Source organism: Chenopodium album, chromosome 1 (genome assembly GCF_948465745.1).
Source record: "Chenopodium album chromosome 1, dcCheAlbu1.1, whole genome shotgun sequence".
Classification (NCBI taxonomy): Eukaryota; Viridiplantae; Streptophyta; class Magnoliopsida; order Caryophyllales; family Amaranthaceae; genus Chenopodium; species Chenopodium album.
In genome coordinates this window covers 79779674-79800061 of record NC_137834.1, presented here as the reverse complement: position 1 = coordinate 79800061, position 20388 = coordinate 79779674, and the positions used below count along the sequence as shown (strand labels likewise).

Here is a 20388-nt window from a genome sequence, read left to right as displayed (position 1 = left end):
TTGTACTAAAAAAGAGTGAGAAGAACATATGTCCATGTTATTTGATTGTCAGTGTAATGTACTTTTATTTGTGACATATTGCTCATTGGTTATTGTGAAATGTTGTTTGAATTTTGTCTTTAAATTATAGTGGGTATATATAAATAAAGTTCATTGCATAAAATTATCATGTTCTTTATTTATATTACAGATGTTTTTTAGATACACCCTAAGTCCTGGGGTGGTCCTCAAGGCAGAGCCTTCGATGTCCAAGTTAATTAATGCCCAAACAATGTATAATTTGAGAGTAATTAGGGGATAGTGTACTTAATTGACTTCTATAGGCATTATAAATTTATGACGCTGCAACTCATGGGGCTTATGCAAGCCTAATCACTATAGGCTAGATGGATATATCCATTCGACTATTCAAACTATATGTTAATAATGTATCAAATGTAAGTATTATAAATTAAACAATTTATTATCAACCTCAAAAAATTGGTAGTTTCGAGGGGTTGTAACTTGTGAGATGGTTGCACAATACTCTGTAATTTTGTCTAACGGTATGTTTTCATTGATTGAAATGAGTTGAACTGAACTGAACTAAAATGAACTGAACTGAAATGAATTAAAATGAACTGAACTGAACTGAACTTATTAGAACTGAACTGAACTGAACTGAACTGAAATGAGCTGAAATGAATATTTTATGAGAGAAGGAAATTAGGAGCTGAACTGAAATGAAATGAACTGAACTGAACTTATTAGAGTTGAACTGAACCAAACCGAACTGAAAATAATCCGATGAAAACAAGGCCTAAGTGTGCAAGTGGTGATGCAAGTATGTTGACATAAGCTAAGGTTGATGGCCTCCTTTTTTTTTTTTTTTTTTTTTTTTTTTTTTTTTGTTTTTCCCACCTGCGCAGACATTGGCACTTCTACTTATGGTCCATTTATGATATATGCATTAGTCTTTCAAACTTTGCTTAAAGTTTAATTATTTGTCTTAATTTGGAAATTTTAGTCAAATTATCAATAACTTCAGTTTTTTTTGGCACTTTACTCCTTATTTTTCCTAACCCCACCCTCTTTTCTTTACTATTTTAAGGTCATAGTTGGATATAATCAGTTAATTACCAGAATATCTCTAACTTCACTTAGAGTAAGGAAATCCAAATGTAACACTAACAGATTTCCAACTAAAAGTAATTATTGGATCGTAATTTGTAGCCTTTATATTAGGTATACATGCTTGTTATTCAAGTATACATTGGGTAATTCCCTTTTTAACACTAGGACCACTTATTATAATCAAACATGACTTAATTGAATGAATGAAGTTACAAAGTGCATGAAGAAAATGAGTTTGCAAGAGTTTGTAGGACGTACTAGATAGAGGTGAATGGAGGAAAGTGATCTTCATGTATGGTCACATGATATATTTTTGGTTCATGTAAGAAATATCATTCTTTTGGGAACGCAATCAGTCTTTGATTACGTTGTTGTTGTCCATCTCGTTCTATATAGAAAATTTTAATGAGAATAATGACGATGCCTAATTAGGTTTTAACGAACAAGGATCATTATTCAAAATCCCAAAATTCGTAATTAAAACTAACTAGGAACTGAATGACTCCAAAGCCGAATGGAAATTGACTTTACTTGGACTTGAAACTTGAAAGTACTCCCTTTGATTAACTTATTCAATACTAGAACTTGAGCTAGAGTAGATAACAAGTTTAAAAAATTCAAGTTGTTATAAGGTGTGAAAACATGCATATTTAGGCAAATGAAAATGATGTTTGGTTCATGAAATGGGGTAGGGAGCTGAGATTGTTGCCTAATTTTAGGCCTCAGGTGATTATGAAATTCATAGCTCAGTTTTCAAATCCATAAGCTTACATATTGGAGTAACAATTACACCCTTTATCCCTAAATTTTGCTCAATTTGACTATGCACAGTTTTCAAGACGCGTCTTTAAATGTCTAATTCTTTTTTTCATACTCGTAAAAATTATAATAATGTGATAGTAATAACGTATACAATTCGAGAAACCTAACAAGACCACTCATGACTATATTATCTATTATAGATTAACGGTAATTTATGGTCAAAGTTTTCAAATTTTGAACCAAAAATGGCAATGAGACAAAAAAAAGGGATAGAGGGAGTACTCCGTTTCATTTTTTTTTATATATACTAAAAATATTTCTAATTATCAAGTTGCTAATCAACAATGATAAATAACACATTAAAATTGTATGTCCAAGGAAAAGAAGAAGGGAAAAAAAAAAACATTACATCCTGCATATACTACAAGAAAACCCATTTATTGCAATTGCAACGACTAATTTTTAGTTGTTGCAATACATGGTTTTTGCTTATTTCAAATGAAAAAAAAAACATGGTTTTCGCTACAACAAAATAAGGTCGTTGCACAAAAATCCAAAAAAAACCCCAAAACCAGATCAATTGGGGCTGCCATGAATGGAAATATTCATGGTACGCCCCAAATCCCCTCTTTAGTCTTTAGTTGATTTCAGTAGAGAAGTTAGTGGAAAAATATGTTTCTGATGTGAAATCTGTTCTTTGTAGTCTTTACTTGATTTCTGTAAGTGTCGTTTGACTTGTTTAATTTATGCTATTTCTATGATTTTCCCTCAAATGAAAATAAAAATAAAAATAAGGTCGCTGCAAATATTGTTGCTATACATTATAATTTGTTGCTATATACGGAGTATTAAAATTTCACTTCCCTCCTCCAAATATGAGTTTGGGACACTCCCAATACTAATTTTAATTTGGGGGACATGTTGCACCCTCAAACACCCTAACAGCCTAACTAGAGCAAACATATTCAAAGCATTTACTAATTAAATACGTACGTTGTACTATCTCCGTTTCTTTTTAGTTGACACGTATTCTTTTTTAGGAAGTTTTTTTTAGTTAATACGTTTCCTTTTGGGGTAACTTTTTTACCTTATATTTACAAGTTACCCCACTTGTTTTTTCATTCTCTCTCACTTTTTCTCCTCTCCTTAATATATGTGCCTAAATCAAACGCGTCAGCTAAATAAAAACGGAGGAAGTATAACATTATAGAGCATCAAATCGGATGTCATATTTAGGAGTATAGGACAGACACAAACTTAGGAGTTGATTTTTAATTCCAGAAAGTATTGTCAAGGAATCCCTCTCCCAAGTAATGTAATAGATGATACTTGATACTCTTGTGTGGGGATGAACCTAATCGGAAACTTTACAATTAATTAAGCTATGTGATTAGCTTATAATCTAAACCTTAATGATAACAATTGGCCTCACCGTTGGACTTGAAAAGTGGACATTCCTCCGAAATTGCAAATCTTTTGTTGTAAATTTTCCATGATAGCATAAGAGTTTGTGATATACTTTAATTTGTAAGAGAAATATATTTCCTTTACTTCAAAAAAAAAAAAAATATATATATATATATTTCCTTTCAGTTGATGCATTTATTGTAGCCAACAAAATGAGTCGGGGAGAGAAATAAATTTGGAACATGCATCTTGTCACAAGATGGCTAGACTTACAATTTGTTTCATTGATCTAAGGAAGCCTTTCTGAATTATCTAAGATAACGTAATTATACACGTTCTAAGAATGTGGAAAAAGTGAAAGTTAACTATTTATCGCTAAGAATCTTCGAAGAACTATAGAGTTACCATCGAGTGCAATTTGCGCTCAATGAATGGCGTAATAGAATTCTCATCGTTACATTTCACCCTATGGGAATAGTGGGATCTCCATATTCATCACACAACAAACTCTATCTTGGTTGCCTAAGAGACACCACCTATTTAAACTCAATTTCAACGGTTCAATTCAACATTATTCAGCAACAACGATAATCGTTATTTGTGACACCAATGACATCCTTCAAATTGTGCACTTTGAACCTAGCAACATTAAAGTTTTCATAGTTGAGTCATCCGGTTCGTTTCTACAAGGGCATCCTACTTGCAATTGAACAAGGCATCAAAATCGTCCATATTAAAGGTGACAATCTCATGGTTATCAACTCAGTTTACAGTTTTATGGGTGGTGATCATATCATTACATGTATGCAACTTCTTCTCAACGGTTCCAACGTTTGGATTGGAGCATTCGACATATATATTGTGAAGCAATCAAGCAGCTGACTGGATAGCCAATGCTGGTAATTTTATAAGCTATAGTATGGACATTATACCTTGTAATAACTCTAGTTTATGCTATTGTCAAAAAAAAAAAAAAAAAAAAAAAAAAAACTCTAGTTTATATTCTATTCTTGTACAGTAGATGCAATAGGAGTTCCCCTAGTGAGAACGGTGTCGCGCGTGTTGTTCTTTCTTTTTCAGAACTTTATAAGAAAAAATTAATAAACTAACATGAAAATTTGTCATACGCACTAAAACTAACAAAGTATATGTATAATTTATGTAGATAGCCTTAGAATTGGGTTTCAGAAAAAAAATTAAACCTTTTAGAAAATTAAAGGCATAAGAATCCCCATGATAGCAACTGATAATATATAATCTACAATTTGAGGTACTTAAAATTAATACTCATCTAAATGGTTTGTAATTAACAATTTAATGAGGCTTATAATACGTATCCAAATTTGTGAAAAGGGTTAATAAATTAGGGATATTCCAAGCATTAGAGCAAATTCTAAGGAGCCACTGAGAAGCCAGACATATGATGTTATGAGTCGGATGGCATTTTATATATGTGATGCCCCTAGCTACTTGCATTCCACATCTTCCCTGATCTCCTTCCCAAAATCAGTTTATTTATTTATATGTATTATTTCAAAAATTCTACTATGGTCATCTTTATTAATTATTATGACCATGAGTATGCTTAGAGGGCCGGGGACCTTTCACCGGGGCCATTCGGGGCCAGGCCCCCCGTAAATTATTATAATTAATTAGTTAATGACCTTAAATACCTTATATGTAGTGAACATTTTGAACAAGTAGTAAAATATTGGAGTATAGTGATCAATTATGAATAGGAAGTAAATTATTAAAATCCTGGCCCCTATAATATTTTAGGCCAAGATCCGCCACTGAAAATGCTTAATTATGATTGGCTATTTTTTATTTATTTTTAAACCTTGGTCAAACCTTATTTTTAGTATTTTCCTTTTTTAATTCAATTTTTATTTTCCAAAAATCAATTACTTAATTTCCGAAAATCATTTTTTTAATTTTCGAAATTTATTTAATAAAATCATTTTTTAATTCCCTAGCTTTCTTTAATAATATTTGTACATCAGTACATGCTAATAAACTAGGACTTATATTTGAAAATTTGGATTAAAATTGATATAAATTCCAATGGATCACTTAGGAAAATAAAATGTGGTTTAGTTTTTTTTAAAAAAAACTTTTTTTTGAGGAAGAGGTTAATCTTCCCTAATGCCTATATATTGATGTAAATATAATATATATAAAACACTATTGATGTTAATATTAGATTAAGTAAAGGTTCAAACAAGCCACAAGCCATAGAAATAGAAAAAATAAAATCATTATTTTTTTGTTATTTTAATTCTTCATATATAAAAGAATTTTCATATTGTCATAATTATGTCTAAACTAATATTGTTATATTGTCGAAAAAAGTATACTCCCTCCGTCCCTTTATTAGAAGCCTATTTCTAGTATTTATTACTCACATAATAAAAAAGAAATAGACTTCTAATTTAAAGACGGAGGAAGTATTAATTTTAAATTAAAACTATTGAACTTTGTATTTTGAGTTTGTAGCAAGGAGCATTTAAAGGTCGAATGACTACAATTTCGAGTTGTAATTAATATAGGAGGTAGCTCATCCAAATTCTTATGTATACAAATACTTATACTTCCTCCGTTTTCAATCAGTTAAGTTGGACCTTTAAATCAATAACCTACTAGAGCCATTTCAAGAATTGTTATTTTTATTGTGGTCGATAAGTTATTATTACCTACAAAATTTATTGTGGTCAGTAATATAAGTCTCTATAAACACCAATTCTTATTTTGAGGAATAATAATGCAAAAAAGAATCACTAAAAATTTAAGGGCATGTACGTAGAAACATAGAGTAGGCCAATGGAATTTGAAAGGGCGTCTAAAAGGGCACATTCATGTATGTATGTATGATCATGGTAATTGAACCACACAGAAAGCCAATTTTGAGGGAAAAAAGGTAAAGGTCCTACGTAAAGATAAAAGGACGTACATTTATCTTCTTTTCTTGCCTCATCTCACTTGGTGAAACTCTACTTATTATTAGCTTGTGTGTTTGCCCCTACTTGGAACTTCTTCATAATATATTATCACATTTGCAATAAAAAATAGTAACAATTATAAAATTTTGTTTTTAAGATTGATGAAAGAATTGAACATTATTATGGTATTTAATTTCAAGATCAAATTAAACTTACTGTAAATAAGTTTAAACAAGTTACGATTGAATATGTAAAGCTTAAACAGGCCTAAAATATTTGTATTTATTTGTTTGTTTAACGAGTTGAGCTAAAAACGTGCTCATCTCTATGAATAGTTTACAAGTGTAAAGCAATAAACTTTGTCACGTCATTGGTCTTCTTAGTAGACGAATCATCGTATGACTTTCCAATAAAATGGATCCTAATAAGAATAATCGAACGTTGATGCCAAATCAATTCAATTTATCCAAAGTATATAGGAAATAATATAGCTCTTAAGAATGTGATTCTAGATTACGATTCCTCTAAGAGATATAAATAAGTGTTACTGATAAATTGAAATCACTTAAATAAACCAGAATATCCATTTTTAATTGGATAAAACCCATACATTGTCTCATTGCAAGGTAATTGACTTGTAACTATCAATTAATTATGCTTGGCATATCCTGATTTAGTACAAAAAGTGTTATATGCTAATTCATTATTTTAAATCATACTCATATACTACGTATAATCGTATATATTTCATTATTATGTTCCATCGATTCTCGCTACTTGCATTGCTAGTACAATATAAGACAATTATGTACATGAAAAGGATTTTGCCTAAGGATATGCCCTAACTTTGCATCTAACATCAGCCTACCAATAATTTAACATAGATTTAATTTGGATTATCAGTAAGTAAACGGGTTTAGATTCTTTAAATTAAAAAAAACATAAGTTAGGCGTATATAATTCTATATAATATAAATTAAGTGTAAGCATGAAATAATTCCATGGTCATTAATTCGATCTATAATAATTAGTTTACCAATTCACCATATACAGTACAATTCTAAACTTATAGATTGTGATATAATCAAGGAACAAACAATACATAATCCTAGATTCCTGGTTTCTTCTTGTTAAGTCTCATCAGTGACATTCGATAAACCTAAAATGAAAAGAGTAGGTAACGCGAATGATTCTTGTACAATAAGTTACTAATTGAATTATGTAGGGATGAAACCGTTTAAAATTATGTTTTATCATAGAATCCCTAAAAATTAATTCGCATCTTTGTTTGTTTTCTAGAATGTTTGAGAAGGAGCTTGAAATTAAAATGAAAAAGATTAGCATAAATGCATAATTAAGGTATAGACATGAAATATTAGGGAAACAAATTGGTTTTATGAGATGAGTGGGGGTACTGATGCATGCATGCACAATAATGGTAAAATATTCCCAATCTTCGATCTCTTCAATCTCTACTAAGATGAGGAGAATAAGAGATCAAAAGAACATACGTGGTTGATAAGATGTATATATAGTGAATTTTTATTGCAGAACATTTTCTTAAACCATTACTATCTCTTTTGACCTTGTCTTTATTAAGAGATTTGCAATGAATTAAAAGTGGTGTTGCACCCTCTTGTTCTTATGCACGTGTAATGTAAATTCTCTGATATTGTCATATTGAAGAAGAGAATAAATATTTACCGGTTAACTATTATATACACCGGGTGCACATAGTTGTAAGTGTACCATGGGGCCAAGCTAAGGGTACTTATTTTGCTCCTTTTGATATTTTTAAAAGAGCAAATAATATTAAGGAAAAATTGACAAAAATAATCCCATCCAACTTTTGGTTGTTCGCTCAAAATAATCCCAATTATCGATTATTTTTAAACAATCCAAACAATCACGTGGTGACACGTGTCCTATAACCTATTATAATAGGTTGGATGATCGGTTGAGTCTTTTAAAAGCGAATGACCCCCAAAGTTCGGATTATTTAAAAATATTTCATAGTTGGGATTATTTTGAGTGAATGGACGAAAGTTGGGATTATTTTTGTCAATTTTTCCTAATACGAAGTATTAAATGAAGAAAAAAAAAACATCTTGTGTGCATTTTGTTCAGGTGTATTTAAAAAATTTCAAGAATATTGAGGAGCTACTTCTTCAATGATTTTGGGTGAAATGAATTTAATGTAAATTATAATTACCGTATTGTTTTAGTACTTTACCATTTGAAATTATACGATGTATGTAACCACAAACTCGAACGTGCTATAAAGCCCTGTTCATTTTACCTTATTTTTACTAAACTGAAATTATTTTTACTAGTCTGAAATTATTTACAGTGATGTCATTTAATAAACAGATTTTGTTTATTAAGGCAATAAACTTGTATGTTCTCTTAAAAAACAAAAAAAAATGAGTACAAAATCTCATCAAACAGGCTAATAAAAGTATATATTGTACCTAACCATTAAGATTGTTTGATCAAATGATTTGACAATCTTTAGTGTTTTTTGTTATTTTCTAGTAAGAAGAAACCTTGACAATTAAGTTGGTGGAATCAAGGTGATCTTAACATACACGTTAAGGGTGAAATTTGTGTTAGGATTGGTGTGGAGAAAATGTCAATCCCTTGCTTGAAAATATGATGCGCGGCGCGCAATTGCAAGTGCGGCATTTGAATTCTACATTTCTCGGGTTTTCCACGATAACAAACTTTGTCTCAATATCTTACGTATTTAAATTCCTTCTTTGATTGGTTGCTTGCTTTGCTTAGCTTGTTCTTGAATTGTGAAGTGCGTGAAATTGATGAATTGCAAACTTGTTTCACATCTAAAGCAATTCAATTCGATCTCAGGACAATCTGGACTCATAAAGGAGACACTAACCAACTGAGCTATTTATTTTCCTCACATGCAATTTGACAATCTTTTATTAGATTGAAAATCTCAAATAATGGAATAACATATAGGAGTACTACTTTCAACCAAAATAGTATCATTTTCATTAAAAAGATATTATTACTCCTATCATCCTTTATCTAATGTCCATATAAAGAAAGAACGAAGAAGCAATTAGAAAATAACAATTAAACAAAGACTTAATTAAGCAATAAATTAATAAGCTCTGCCTATCGAAGTTGGCAAACAGATTTTATAAAGCAACGTATGTATTAGTTGATGCATTTTCGACGTGTAAGGCGATGAGTATATACTCTGTATGAATTTATATAATTATATATAAATTACTAGGAAAAAATTTAAATAGAACATGACATAATATTGCTACGTTAAAGATGAGTTGGTGACATCACATGAGAGTGTTATCCATGCATGAAATGCAATATATATAGATTGCAATACATGCATACTAGTTAGTATACAAATATTGGCACTTAAAGCCTAAATATAAGGATAATGGTTGAAATGCACTAATTAGATTGCTTTCTTAACATTGTTAACACTAAGTTTAAGAGCTAACTTTAGTAATTTATGCTTGAAATTTGTAATTTATTTGGTTCTCGATACGGAATAATAATGGAAAATCTGACCCTTTTTGGAACTTTCGATCTTTAGTAGTTTAATTGCTATCTTTCGAATTTTTTTTTACAAATTTTACTTTTCAATTGAAAGGGTTTTCTTTGTTTAAAGTGATTATTAGAATTTATTTCCTTATTTTAATCTTGTTACTAGTTTTGTGCCCGTGCGATGCCCGGGTTGTTTATTAAATTTAAAGATATATTTTAATCTATATGTCAAATTTTAAAACATATCATTGATACAAAATTAGTTAGGAATTGACGTGTTTTTGTGACGATTTAAACTTGTAGACATGTAATGACAAATAATAATAATATTGGTGAAAAATATTTTTTTGACCCTATCTGAAATGACTCGTGACCTGACCTGATTGACAGGTCTACACACAGTAATAAAATTATATTAGATTGTGAAGTATATTATTTTAATTGATTAGAATATATTATAAACCATGGATGTGGTACATTTTGAACTAATTCCTTCGCTCCAAAAAAATATTATGATACAAAAAATAAATTTATATGATAATTTATGAGAGTTATAATCTATTTTTTTTTTGAATAAAATTATAATTCAATTTGTACATATGAAATATTGGTACTTTATAAAAAATAAAACTCTAAATTAACAATTTTATCCTAAAATTCTATCCAAATTTGATTGAAAATATAATTCTAAACTACCTTTTTTATCCTACAAATTGAATTCTATATAACTCTATCCTACTTGGCACGACACTTGGCGAAAAGTTGAAACGCCAAGTGTCGCTGTCTCGTCGCCTGGCTAAAAGTTTAGCTTTATATATTAGTTATTATATGATATGATATGATTTATTTTGTTTAGTTTTGAGTTAAGGGATTAAGTTTAGATTTTTTTTTAAAAATTATCTTTTGAGTATGCTTAGGAATTTGGTAGCTAATTTGTTCAGGCCGGACTTATAATGCAATTAGGAATTTCAGTGCTTATTCATATAGCATATATAATATAATGACATTTATGCTCTTAATAACAATCACTTTTTGTCGCTTTGAAATTTATAATGTTGTACATAAGTTTGTTCTTATGTATTCGTGGCCTATTTTAGGTTTTAAGCTCGTATTGTTTAGCATTTTTTGACCGGTATGGTATAGTACGGTACGTCTTGAGATCATAATTTCCGTTCTCATTACTTGTTTTTGCTTAATTTAGTTGTCATATATTTGATTTAATTAATTTATATTATTGAATAGCTATGAAGTTTGAATGGAAGAAGTACCGCGTATTATTATAATAAATAATCATAAAAGAGTTGTTTCTCACGAAATTTTGCATATAGAGCTCTATTTGTCGCTAACAACATACATGATATATAAAACATCCGCATATTAACTTGACTTGAATTGAAACCGCAATCTATGGTCTTGTTTGGCCTCGTTTTTTATTTTCAGTTTTCAGATTTTTTGAAAACAAAAAACCAAAAACAGGAAACAAGAAAAAGATGTTTCCACTTTTCTATTGTCAGTTTTCAAAATTATCATGTTCTTAATAAATTTGACTAATTTTTTTTCATTATATTACATATATCATATGATTTTGGAAAACAAAAAACCAAAAAACAGAAAACCACAGTGATGCCAAACGAACCCTATACTACCTGTTTTCTACCTTTATGCATCGGGTTTCCAATATTATCTATTTACATATTCACATAACCACATACACATACACACTCTCTACATATGCGCGCAATCGCACATTCAATGCAAGATGATCAACAAGTAGTGTAATAAGAGAATTATCATTTCCAAGTTGATCATACAGTCTTTGCAAGTATAAATTTAGCTAGCTGGCCTGGTGATGAACATAAATTGAGTTTACTCCACTGAAATCCAAGTTGTCATAACTATTACTCTACAAAGCTTTGACTCAAATAATTGGATTCAAAAGTTTCATCTATATGATACAAATTAACAGTTAAAACTTTGCTAGGATTGATTTCTTTTAACGTGCAACTTTATATTTTTTCCCTACTTTGAATTGATTTGAACTATATATTGATAGGACCAAATTTCAACAACTTTGAGATTATAGCCATATTTTTTGACGAAATTATTGCTTTATAAAGTAGGGTTATAATTAGACATGGCCTATAATTGCAAAAATAAAATGAACATAAGATGTAAAGTATAGATGTAGATGATCGCATCTTAGCCATTTGCTTTTGATATTTTGCTACACACCAAAAATGCAGTCAAGCATCATAAAATATACGAAGTATCAAATAAAACATTCTCAGATAATATCATTAACCTATTTTTTTACTTTTGTTTTTGGCCTTGAGAGGCTTACTTTTTCTCCTTTATAAGAAAGTTAAAGGCTTAAAAAAAATGTTTCAATTCCAAAAATGCTACATCCCATCATACAAACATTATTATTAGTAACAAGTAGTTCAACTAACTGTTTCTTATAAGTTGACACATTTTAATCACGTTATCGTTGTATATGTTTTTTTTAAGGTAAGAAGAAATAACATTAGGACACCCTCATCATGAGGAGAATTCCTAAGGTGTACGTACTCGCGCTATCAATGCATATACTTAAACTACTAATAGTATACGAAGTATTTGATCATTGTTATCAAACAAGAAGTATGATAAAAAGTTGAAATCATATTATTTTTTCATTATGTATGAATGACAAAGGGCAATAAAGGATAACATGCGAAATTGCGAATAATGTTGAAGTCAAAACATTATGTCAATTTAAAAGAAAAAAACATAATTAACTAAGTTTTTTAATTGCCAATTTGTATTATGAAAAAAAAAAATTCTTTCTAACATTTTAGAGCCTTCAAAACTTATGGCCTATTCATTATAGAAAGTATTATAGTATGTTACTTAAACCAAGTATTTTGATTGTCAATATATTATACGTAGTACTTTCTATGAATTCTACCTACAACAGATTGAATATAATTATATAAAGTAATTTTAACAAAATTTGATAAGATAACTTAATGTTCCCTCCATTCTTTATTAATGTGTTGAATAATCATGTGAGCGGTTGATCTGAGATATACATGTGCAATATTGATTGGTTAAAAATATGCCATGCAATAATTTACTTAATTTTTCTCAAAATCTTAAGGTATCGATTTAAAGTGCAAGCCAAAATTACCCAATAAATTTCATTGACAATGAAATTTTGGTCCCGGAAATTAAGCTGGAAATTAGTGAATCAGTGATGCTCTCAAACTGAAAGAAACTCGTGTCAAAGTGCAAGACTTGTGGAAAGTTCATTTGCGATGTATATGAGTATGTACCAAGAATGAACTTTTGACCCATTTTTATACTACATCTTGAGAAATAATTATGTTATTAATTAGTAGAACTTACTAATTGCAACAAAAATATTTGTTTAAATAATAATAGCTAACTAATATATTTGATGGCCTATAAAAGATCGATGTATGATACAATGGTTGTGGATAAAGAAATTTAAACGGCTTGTCTAAGGTTACAAAAGAATGTTCATAACTTGTAATATATGCAAGATTTTTATTTTATTTATTATTATTTTTTTTTTGACAGCTAGTACAAAGGGTCTCAAACCCCATAATTAAGAGTACCTACAGACAAACAATGAAAATTAGGCAATAGAGTATTAATTTTATGAAGCATCACTTTATCTTCCCGGCATCCTGCAAAATGGCCTTGCAGCCACTTAGCAACCTGCTTCTCCTGGCAACAGATATGTAAATGCCAGAAATTTTCCTTCAGAGCAGCCAAAAGTCCTCTGTTAATAGCTGCAAGCAGACTGCTAGAACCATGTCCCTGGTAAGAATCATAACCCTGGTAAGAAAACACTTCCCACTCTTCCAGTACTTTATCATCAGTCTTCAAAACCCAGTACCATCTTCTCTGCTTCCCTTTCCATCTTCCTTTATGCACTTCCAGCTTGACAGTTCTGCAAGTTCCTGTTCCAGCAATCAGAATCTAACCATGATTATGCTCACCATGATTATGCTGCTGAGTGTTCCTGCAGAAAGAGTTAAAACCCGGGGGGCCATCATAATGCTGAGAAACTGAGGTGACACTACAATCCTCACTGGCAGCCAGCTTCTTGAGAGGCATGACTACTCTACTCTCCATTCTCTTGATAACAGACCATGGATTAGGCTTCGTGTTCTTGAAAATTCTCTGATTTCTAGCTTCCCAAATGCTTTCCAAACCTGCTAAGAAAAGTAAGTAGCTTCTCTCCATATATGCTCTCATCCTTTCTACTAAGCATTCTTTGCCAATTTTGAATCCATTCAGCAATCAGGATACTCTGCTAGAAAGCTACATCAATCCCTAGTTGGCAGCCTTTCCAAACATGACTGGCAAAAGGACAGTCCCTAAACAAATGTTCAAGAGTTTCAATATGTGAACAATTCTAATCTTCACTGTCACAACACAACAGACAGTGGTGCTTATCACCCAAACCTCTCTTTTTCCTTTCACTCCCAACAGGTAAGGCATTTTTAAAAAATTTCCACATGAAAGTTTTCTGTTTTAGAGTGCCCATATGCTTCCAGAATTGTTTCCAATTTAGGTTGTTCAAATTCCCTGAGTGCTGACTCGAGACTAGGGTGTGCTTTGAGTCAAAAAGCATTCTATAACCACTCTTGACAGTGTAATAGCCCCTCTTGTTTCCTTTCCAAGTAATCATGTCTTCACAACCAAGATCCATTAAAGGGATGTTCTGAACTTCCTTAACAGTCTCATTAGTGAAAAGTAGAGTAAACTTAGCTAAATCCCAATTTCCATATCCTTCTCTAAGACTGCTAACACCTTCAGTTGAGAGGGTGTCTTGATTCTTCCAAACAGGTGGCAATCCATTTATCCAGGGATGGTGAATTTTTGCATGGCACCCATCACCTATAGACCACACACACCCATGTTTAAGAAGCTGTAACCCCCATTTCACTCAATTCCAACCCCAAGACCCAACTTTCCTATTTTCCCAAGCACCATCAAAGAGAGTAGTCCTATTGATTCCATACTTTGGGCTAAACACCTTGCTAATCATAGAGTTATTTTCATGGATGATGCGCCACCCTTGCTTTGCAAGGAGAGCTTGGTTGAAAAACCGAGCATCCAAAATACCTAGGCCCCCTTTTTCTCTAATCTGAGTTAGATGAGCCCATTTCTTCCAATATACTCCTTTACCGGTTCTATTCCCCAACCACCAGAACTTGGCAACTATACCATTTATCTTTTTAAGAATACCAACAGGGCACTTGAAAACAGAAAGCACATAAGTACCCAAGCTAGATAGAACAAACTTTATGAGAGTAAGCCTGCCAGCATGGGAGAGAAAGAGAAAGTTCCAGGCATTTAATCTCTCTTTCACTCTATCCACTAAGCTACCAAATATTTGTTGGTTATTAACCTCAAAATCTGCTGGAATGCCAAGATATATTCCAAACTTGCTGCTGTTTTTAATTCCAAGGATATCACTATATTTATTTGATTCAATTTCATCCATGTTAGGGCTAGATATAAGCACAGACTTATCTTGGTTAATAACCTGGCCTGAGGCCCTGCAGTAGCTATCAAGCACTTCTCTCAAAGTCATAACACTGCTATCCTTACCTTGCAAGAAGAAAACAGAATCATCTGCAAAAAATAGATGACTGATCTTTGGAGTTTTATGAGCCACATTAATCCCAACAATGTTTCCTTTTTCTTCCTGTAAATTAAGAAAACCAGACAGACCCTCCATGCAAAGGATAAATAAGTACGAGGAAAGGGGATCCCCTTGACGTAGACCACATTTGGGATTAAATTTTTCCTGTGGTGAGCCATTGATAATAACAAAAAAAGTAGCCGAGCTCACACAGTTTATAATTGTTCTAATCATAAGATCCGGCAAGCCAAATTTATGTAAGACTTCCTCAAGGAAATCCCACCTTATTCTATCATAAGCCTTACTCATATCTGTTTTAATGGCTAGTTTGCCTTTAACACCCTTCTTGGTCTTTCTAATATTTTCTAGCAGTTCATGCACAATAAGGATGTTATCAGAAATAACTCTACCCGGAATGAAAGCATTTTGGAAGTTGCCAACCAAATCATTTAAAACTCTCCTAATTAATCTGTTGGTAATGTATTTTGAGATAATTTTGTATGTGACATTGCAAATTCCAATCGGTCTCAACTTATCCATAGTTTCAGGGCTATCACACATAGGAATCAAAGCTATATTAGTGTGATTAAATTCCTTCAAAATATTACCTGACTTAAGAGCTGATTGAACAGCTTCAATCACATCATCTTCCATCCAATTCCAGTTCTTTTTATAGAACCCATCTGGAATTCCATCCGGTCCCGGCGCTTTCCATGGTTTCATGGCAAAAAGAGCATTTTTTATTTCCCTTCTCGTGTATGGCTGTGAGAGTAGGTCACGCTGATCCTTTGAAAGCCTTCTGGTGATGCCTTTCGTCCCCTGATCAATTCAGCCTTTCTGCCAATTTGTGAGCTCACCTCACCCCCCTCCATAAATCCCCTTGAAATATGCTGTTGCAATTCCTGCAATATCCTTTTCCTCAAAAACCCAATTGTCTTGCTCATCTTTGATTGCATCCAATTTATTCCTTGCTTTCCTTCCTTTTACAAAATTGAAGAAAAATCTAGAGCAGGTATCTCTAGAATAATTCCAATTAATTTTCGCCCTCTGTCTCCAATAGACATCAATGTTCTTTGAGAATTCTTCCAACCGGCTGCCGATTTTTTTGAACTCCTCATCATCCCCTTCGTTTTCTAAAATTAGTTGTGCTTCTAATAAATCCCTTTCAAATTTGTCCCAATCCCCATTCCACTCCTCTCTTTTGTCAAGTGTCCATCTTTTAATTTCTAATTTTGCCTTTTGAGCTTTTCTTGCCAATCTATACATGGGGGAACCTCTCTGATCAGAGCACCAACCAATTTGCGCAGCACTTATATAGTCATTATACTCAAGGCTCCATTGATCTAGTTTATAATTCCTTCTCTTTTTCTTTTTTGCAGGCTTGGTTTGGAATATAATTGGGGCATGGTCAGAAATTTGTATGGGTTTGTGAATGATATGCGCGTGAGGAAACTTTGTTAACCAAGTTGGGTTTGCGTACCCTTTGTCAAGTCGTTCTAAAACTAGAGCGTCACCTTCCCTACCGTTTGACCAAGTGAATCTTGGTCCCTCGTAGACTAAGTCGTGCAAGTTGTTTAAACCTTTCCATTCATTGAAAGAATTTGCATCCCGTATGGGAGTAGATTTATCACCTAATTTATCTAGTTGGGAATCGATTTAATTAAAGTCCCCTACTAGGGTAATTGGTAAGTTGAGCTCCGGATTTTTCCATTGATTGAGACAATTTCAAACTTCTTTTCTATGAGAAGTACTAGGTTCACCATACACCAAAATCAATCTCCACATTCCATTAATACGATCATTGATATCAACTACAAGATTTTATATAATGTGGAGTATTTATTTATTTTTTAGATAGAGATAGAGGATCGTTTGATTTTATAACATTTAACCACAACTCTCTAAAACTTCATTACTCATTATGAATTCTACCCAATTCATTTGAAAAAAAAAACATTTTAAGTCAAACTTTTTATATACATAAATGTCAAATGTAGTATCAATGTACTACCTCCATTCAGATTTTGTACTCTGTATGTTTTAGTCTTTTACTTTAGATACGCAATTTAAGAAATTGTTGAAATACATGAGTGGGTTATGTCACGGTCCAGGAGTTTGGACCCCGAAACGTGCGGCGCACTCTAGTCTTTTGGCGGCAAGAACGCTAACCTTGTGCGGAACAGGGGCTTGTGAGCACAAAGCAACACAAGCGGGCAATTAAATCACATAAGCACTCCGTCGACAAGTAAAAGGGAAATTGTAAAACAATAGCTTTGTGTAAGAAAAAGGTGAATAAATTAAGAGAGAGAATATGAAACAGTGTAATTATTGTGGGGTTAAAAGGGTAAAATGTTAAAAGGGATACAACCATAAAGGCATAAACAGAGTGAAACAAGGTGAGTAAAACATAAAAGAACGACCTAAAATAGAAAGTGAGTAAAACAAAAAAAGGAGAGTACCCCTTTGTCTACTTCCTCCGTTAATGGTTAATTGCAACAAAGGAATATTTTATATCTCACAAATAATACCCCTTTGTTGCAATTATCCATTAACGGAGGAAGTATTAACTATCTAGCATTGTCTATCATGGCAAAGGACAACATTATTCTAGTTTTGGAAAATAAGGAAGTGCTCATAAAACCAATTCTATTGCCACTCAACTCTAGACTATGAAGTTTTAAGCAACTTTTGCAATATTGCCGCAAAAGCATCTAATCCCCAAAAAAGACAATTAAATATTGAGCATACATTAAAAGTTATGTAAGCTTTCATAAAGATTTGTCTAAGAATTAGAGGTATAGCCTAATTAACTTGTCAATGCACAAAATAAAGAAAATGCACTCATCTTAATAATTGGCACTAGTCAATTTAACCTATGATTAATATAAACAATCTTCACACAATGTGATCAACCAAAATACATTGCACTTAAAAATCAACTAAAATACAAAATTACAAATGCATTTTTATTTTTTCAGTAATTCAATCAATTCAATTTGGCGTAATATCGAAATAAGATTAGAAAATTTTCGGTATCTATACCATTTTTAGACTTTGTTTTGTTCCTTTACGTATACCTTGGAAATGTGTAGCTTTAATCATTAAAGTTATGCATTAACCAAGCTAAATTTTGGATCATGTCTATTTATTTATTTTGGGGTTAACTAAAGAAACTGTGATTAAAATAAAAAGGGTAATGATATATGTAGCCCTTAGTGCTATATATAAGCATTAAATATATATCTAAAATGGAAATAAGTTGGGAGTTCATGACAAAATCACGAGCAAATCGGTGTAATTAATGTTAATTTATCCTCAATATTTCCTCTTTAAGCTTCTTATACATAGCCCTTAGGGCTATGTTTATCATTTTCCAAAGTGTAGGGTAATGATATATGTAGCCCTTAGGGCTATATATAAGCATTAAATATATACCTAAAATGGAAATAAGTTGGGAATTCATGACAAAATCACGAGCAAAGCGGTGTAAAATATTTTGACTTTTTTTTTTTTTGTTGCATTATTAACGTAATTCACTTTGAGTAATGTTAGTGATTCAATAAAGTCCTGTATGTACTTTTTGAAATCATTTAATTTTCATTTGGATAATTTTGTCTATTTAATAATTAAAGATATTATAATTAAAAAAAAATATTGACAATTGTACACATGAAAAACATCTCAATTAAAAAATAACAAAAAAAAAAAAAAGAAAAAAAGAAGAAGAAATATATATGCCTTCCGCTTCATTTTCTATTACTCCTTTCGTTTTTAAATACTTGTTCCATTTCTCAATGCGTGGAGTTTAGGAGAAATTAGAGAAAGTAATAAAATATAAAGATAGAGGGGTTAGTGGAATGTAAATGAACGATTTCCCTAGAAATTGTTTAAATCAAAATTAATTCCCAATTTGCGTCGTTTAAAAAACTTATTCCCTGAATAGTGTCCACGTAGGATCGGGTATTAGCTTTGTATTTTTTTATTTATCTATTTTTTTTTTGGGTTCAGTTTAAAACTGCAATTGGTGATAGCGGTTTTACATTTGCAAAACCGCAATTGTTAGCAACTTCTTTCTGCAAAATTGTTTGAAGTTCTTGAGGTTGATGTTGAGATATTTCCCTAAAATCAAAACATGAAGTAAAAATAAAATATGGGAATTCATAATTGTATGAAATTGCCCAGAAAATAGTGATATTAATTCACAGCAATTTCAATGGCATCCAAGCTCTCAACTTCATCCATGAATTCCGTCGTCTTCTACTCTACTCAAGTTCAACATCATCTTCATCTTCAATTTCATCATAAGTAGGCTTTGGTTTCAGCATCTTTATACTCTTAATAAACTTGTGTTTCAAATAGTATGATTAAATCAAAACAAAATTACCCAAAAAATTGTGAGATTATATCAAAATAAAATCACCCAAAATTTTTAATTATACGAAATTACTAAGAAAATCAATACAAAATTACAATTTTTTTTTTAAGACAATACAAAATTACAAATAAAAATTGGTGTTTTAGAGAGAGAAAGAAGAGTGAGAAGATCTAAGAAGAAAGAAAAGGTTTGAAATGAAAAAACAAAACAACAGTGAAACTTGAGGAGAGAGAAATGGGAAGAGTGGAAGACAGGGGAGATGTCAGATGTGGTAAAATGCGTGTGTAAGAACTACTTTGTATAACCGCTATCATTGATTGCGGTTTTACCCTTAAAAAAAATACAAAGCTAATACCCGATCTTACGTGGACACTATTCAGGGAATAAGTTTTTTAAACGACGCAAATTGGGAATTAATTTTGATTTAAACAATTTCTAGGGAAATCGTTCGAATGTAAATTAGAGGAGAGAATCTAAAAGTAATAAAATTTGGTCCCACTACTTGAGAGAAATGAATTAAATATTATAAAAGCTTTCTAAATAAGGAAATTGAGCAAGTATTTAAAAACAGCCGCAAAAGAAAAGTAAAGCAAGTA

The 20388-nt window shown here is 31.4% G+C and overlaps 1 protein-coding gene across 1 annotated transcript; it reads right to left on the bottom strand.

Annotated features, from left to right (window-relative positions):
- Positions 1–16275: 16275 nt before the first annotated feature.
- LOC145636245 (uncharacterized) lies at positions 16276–19742 on the bottom strand. Its single transcript, XM_081687757.1, has 3 exons — positions 19684–19742; positions 19469–19536; positions 16276–16997 (listed from the first exon to the last, which is right to left on the bottom strand). The coding sequence occupies exons 1-3, from the start codon at positions 19740–19742 to the stop codon at positions 16276–16278; spliced, it is 849 nt and encodes a 282-aa protein (XP_081543883.1).
- Between the last annotated feature and the right edge of the window lie 646 nt (positions 19743–20388).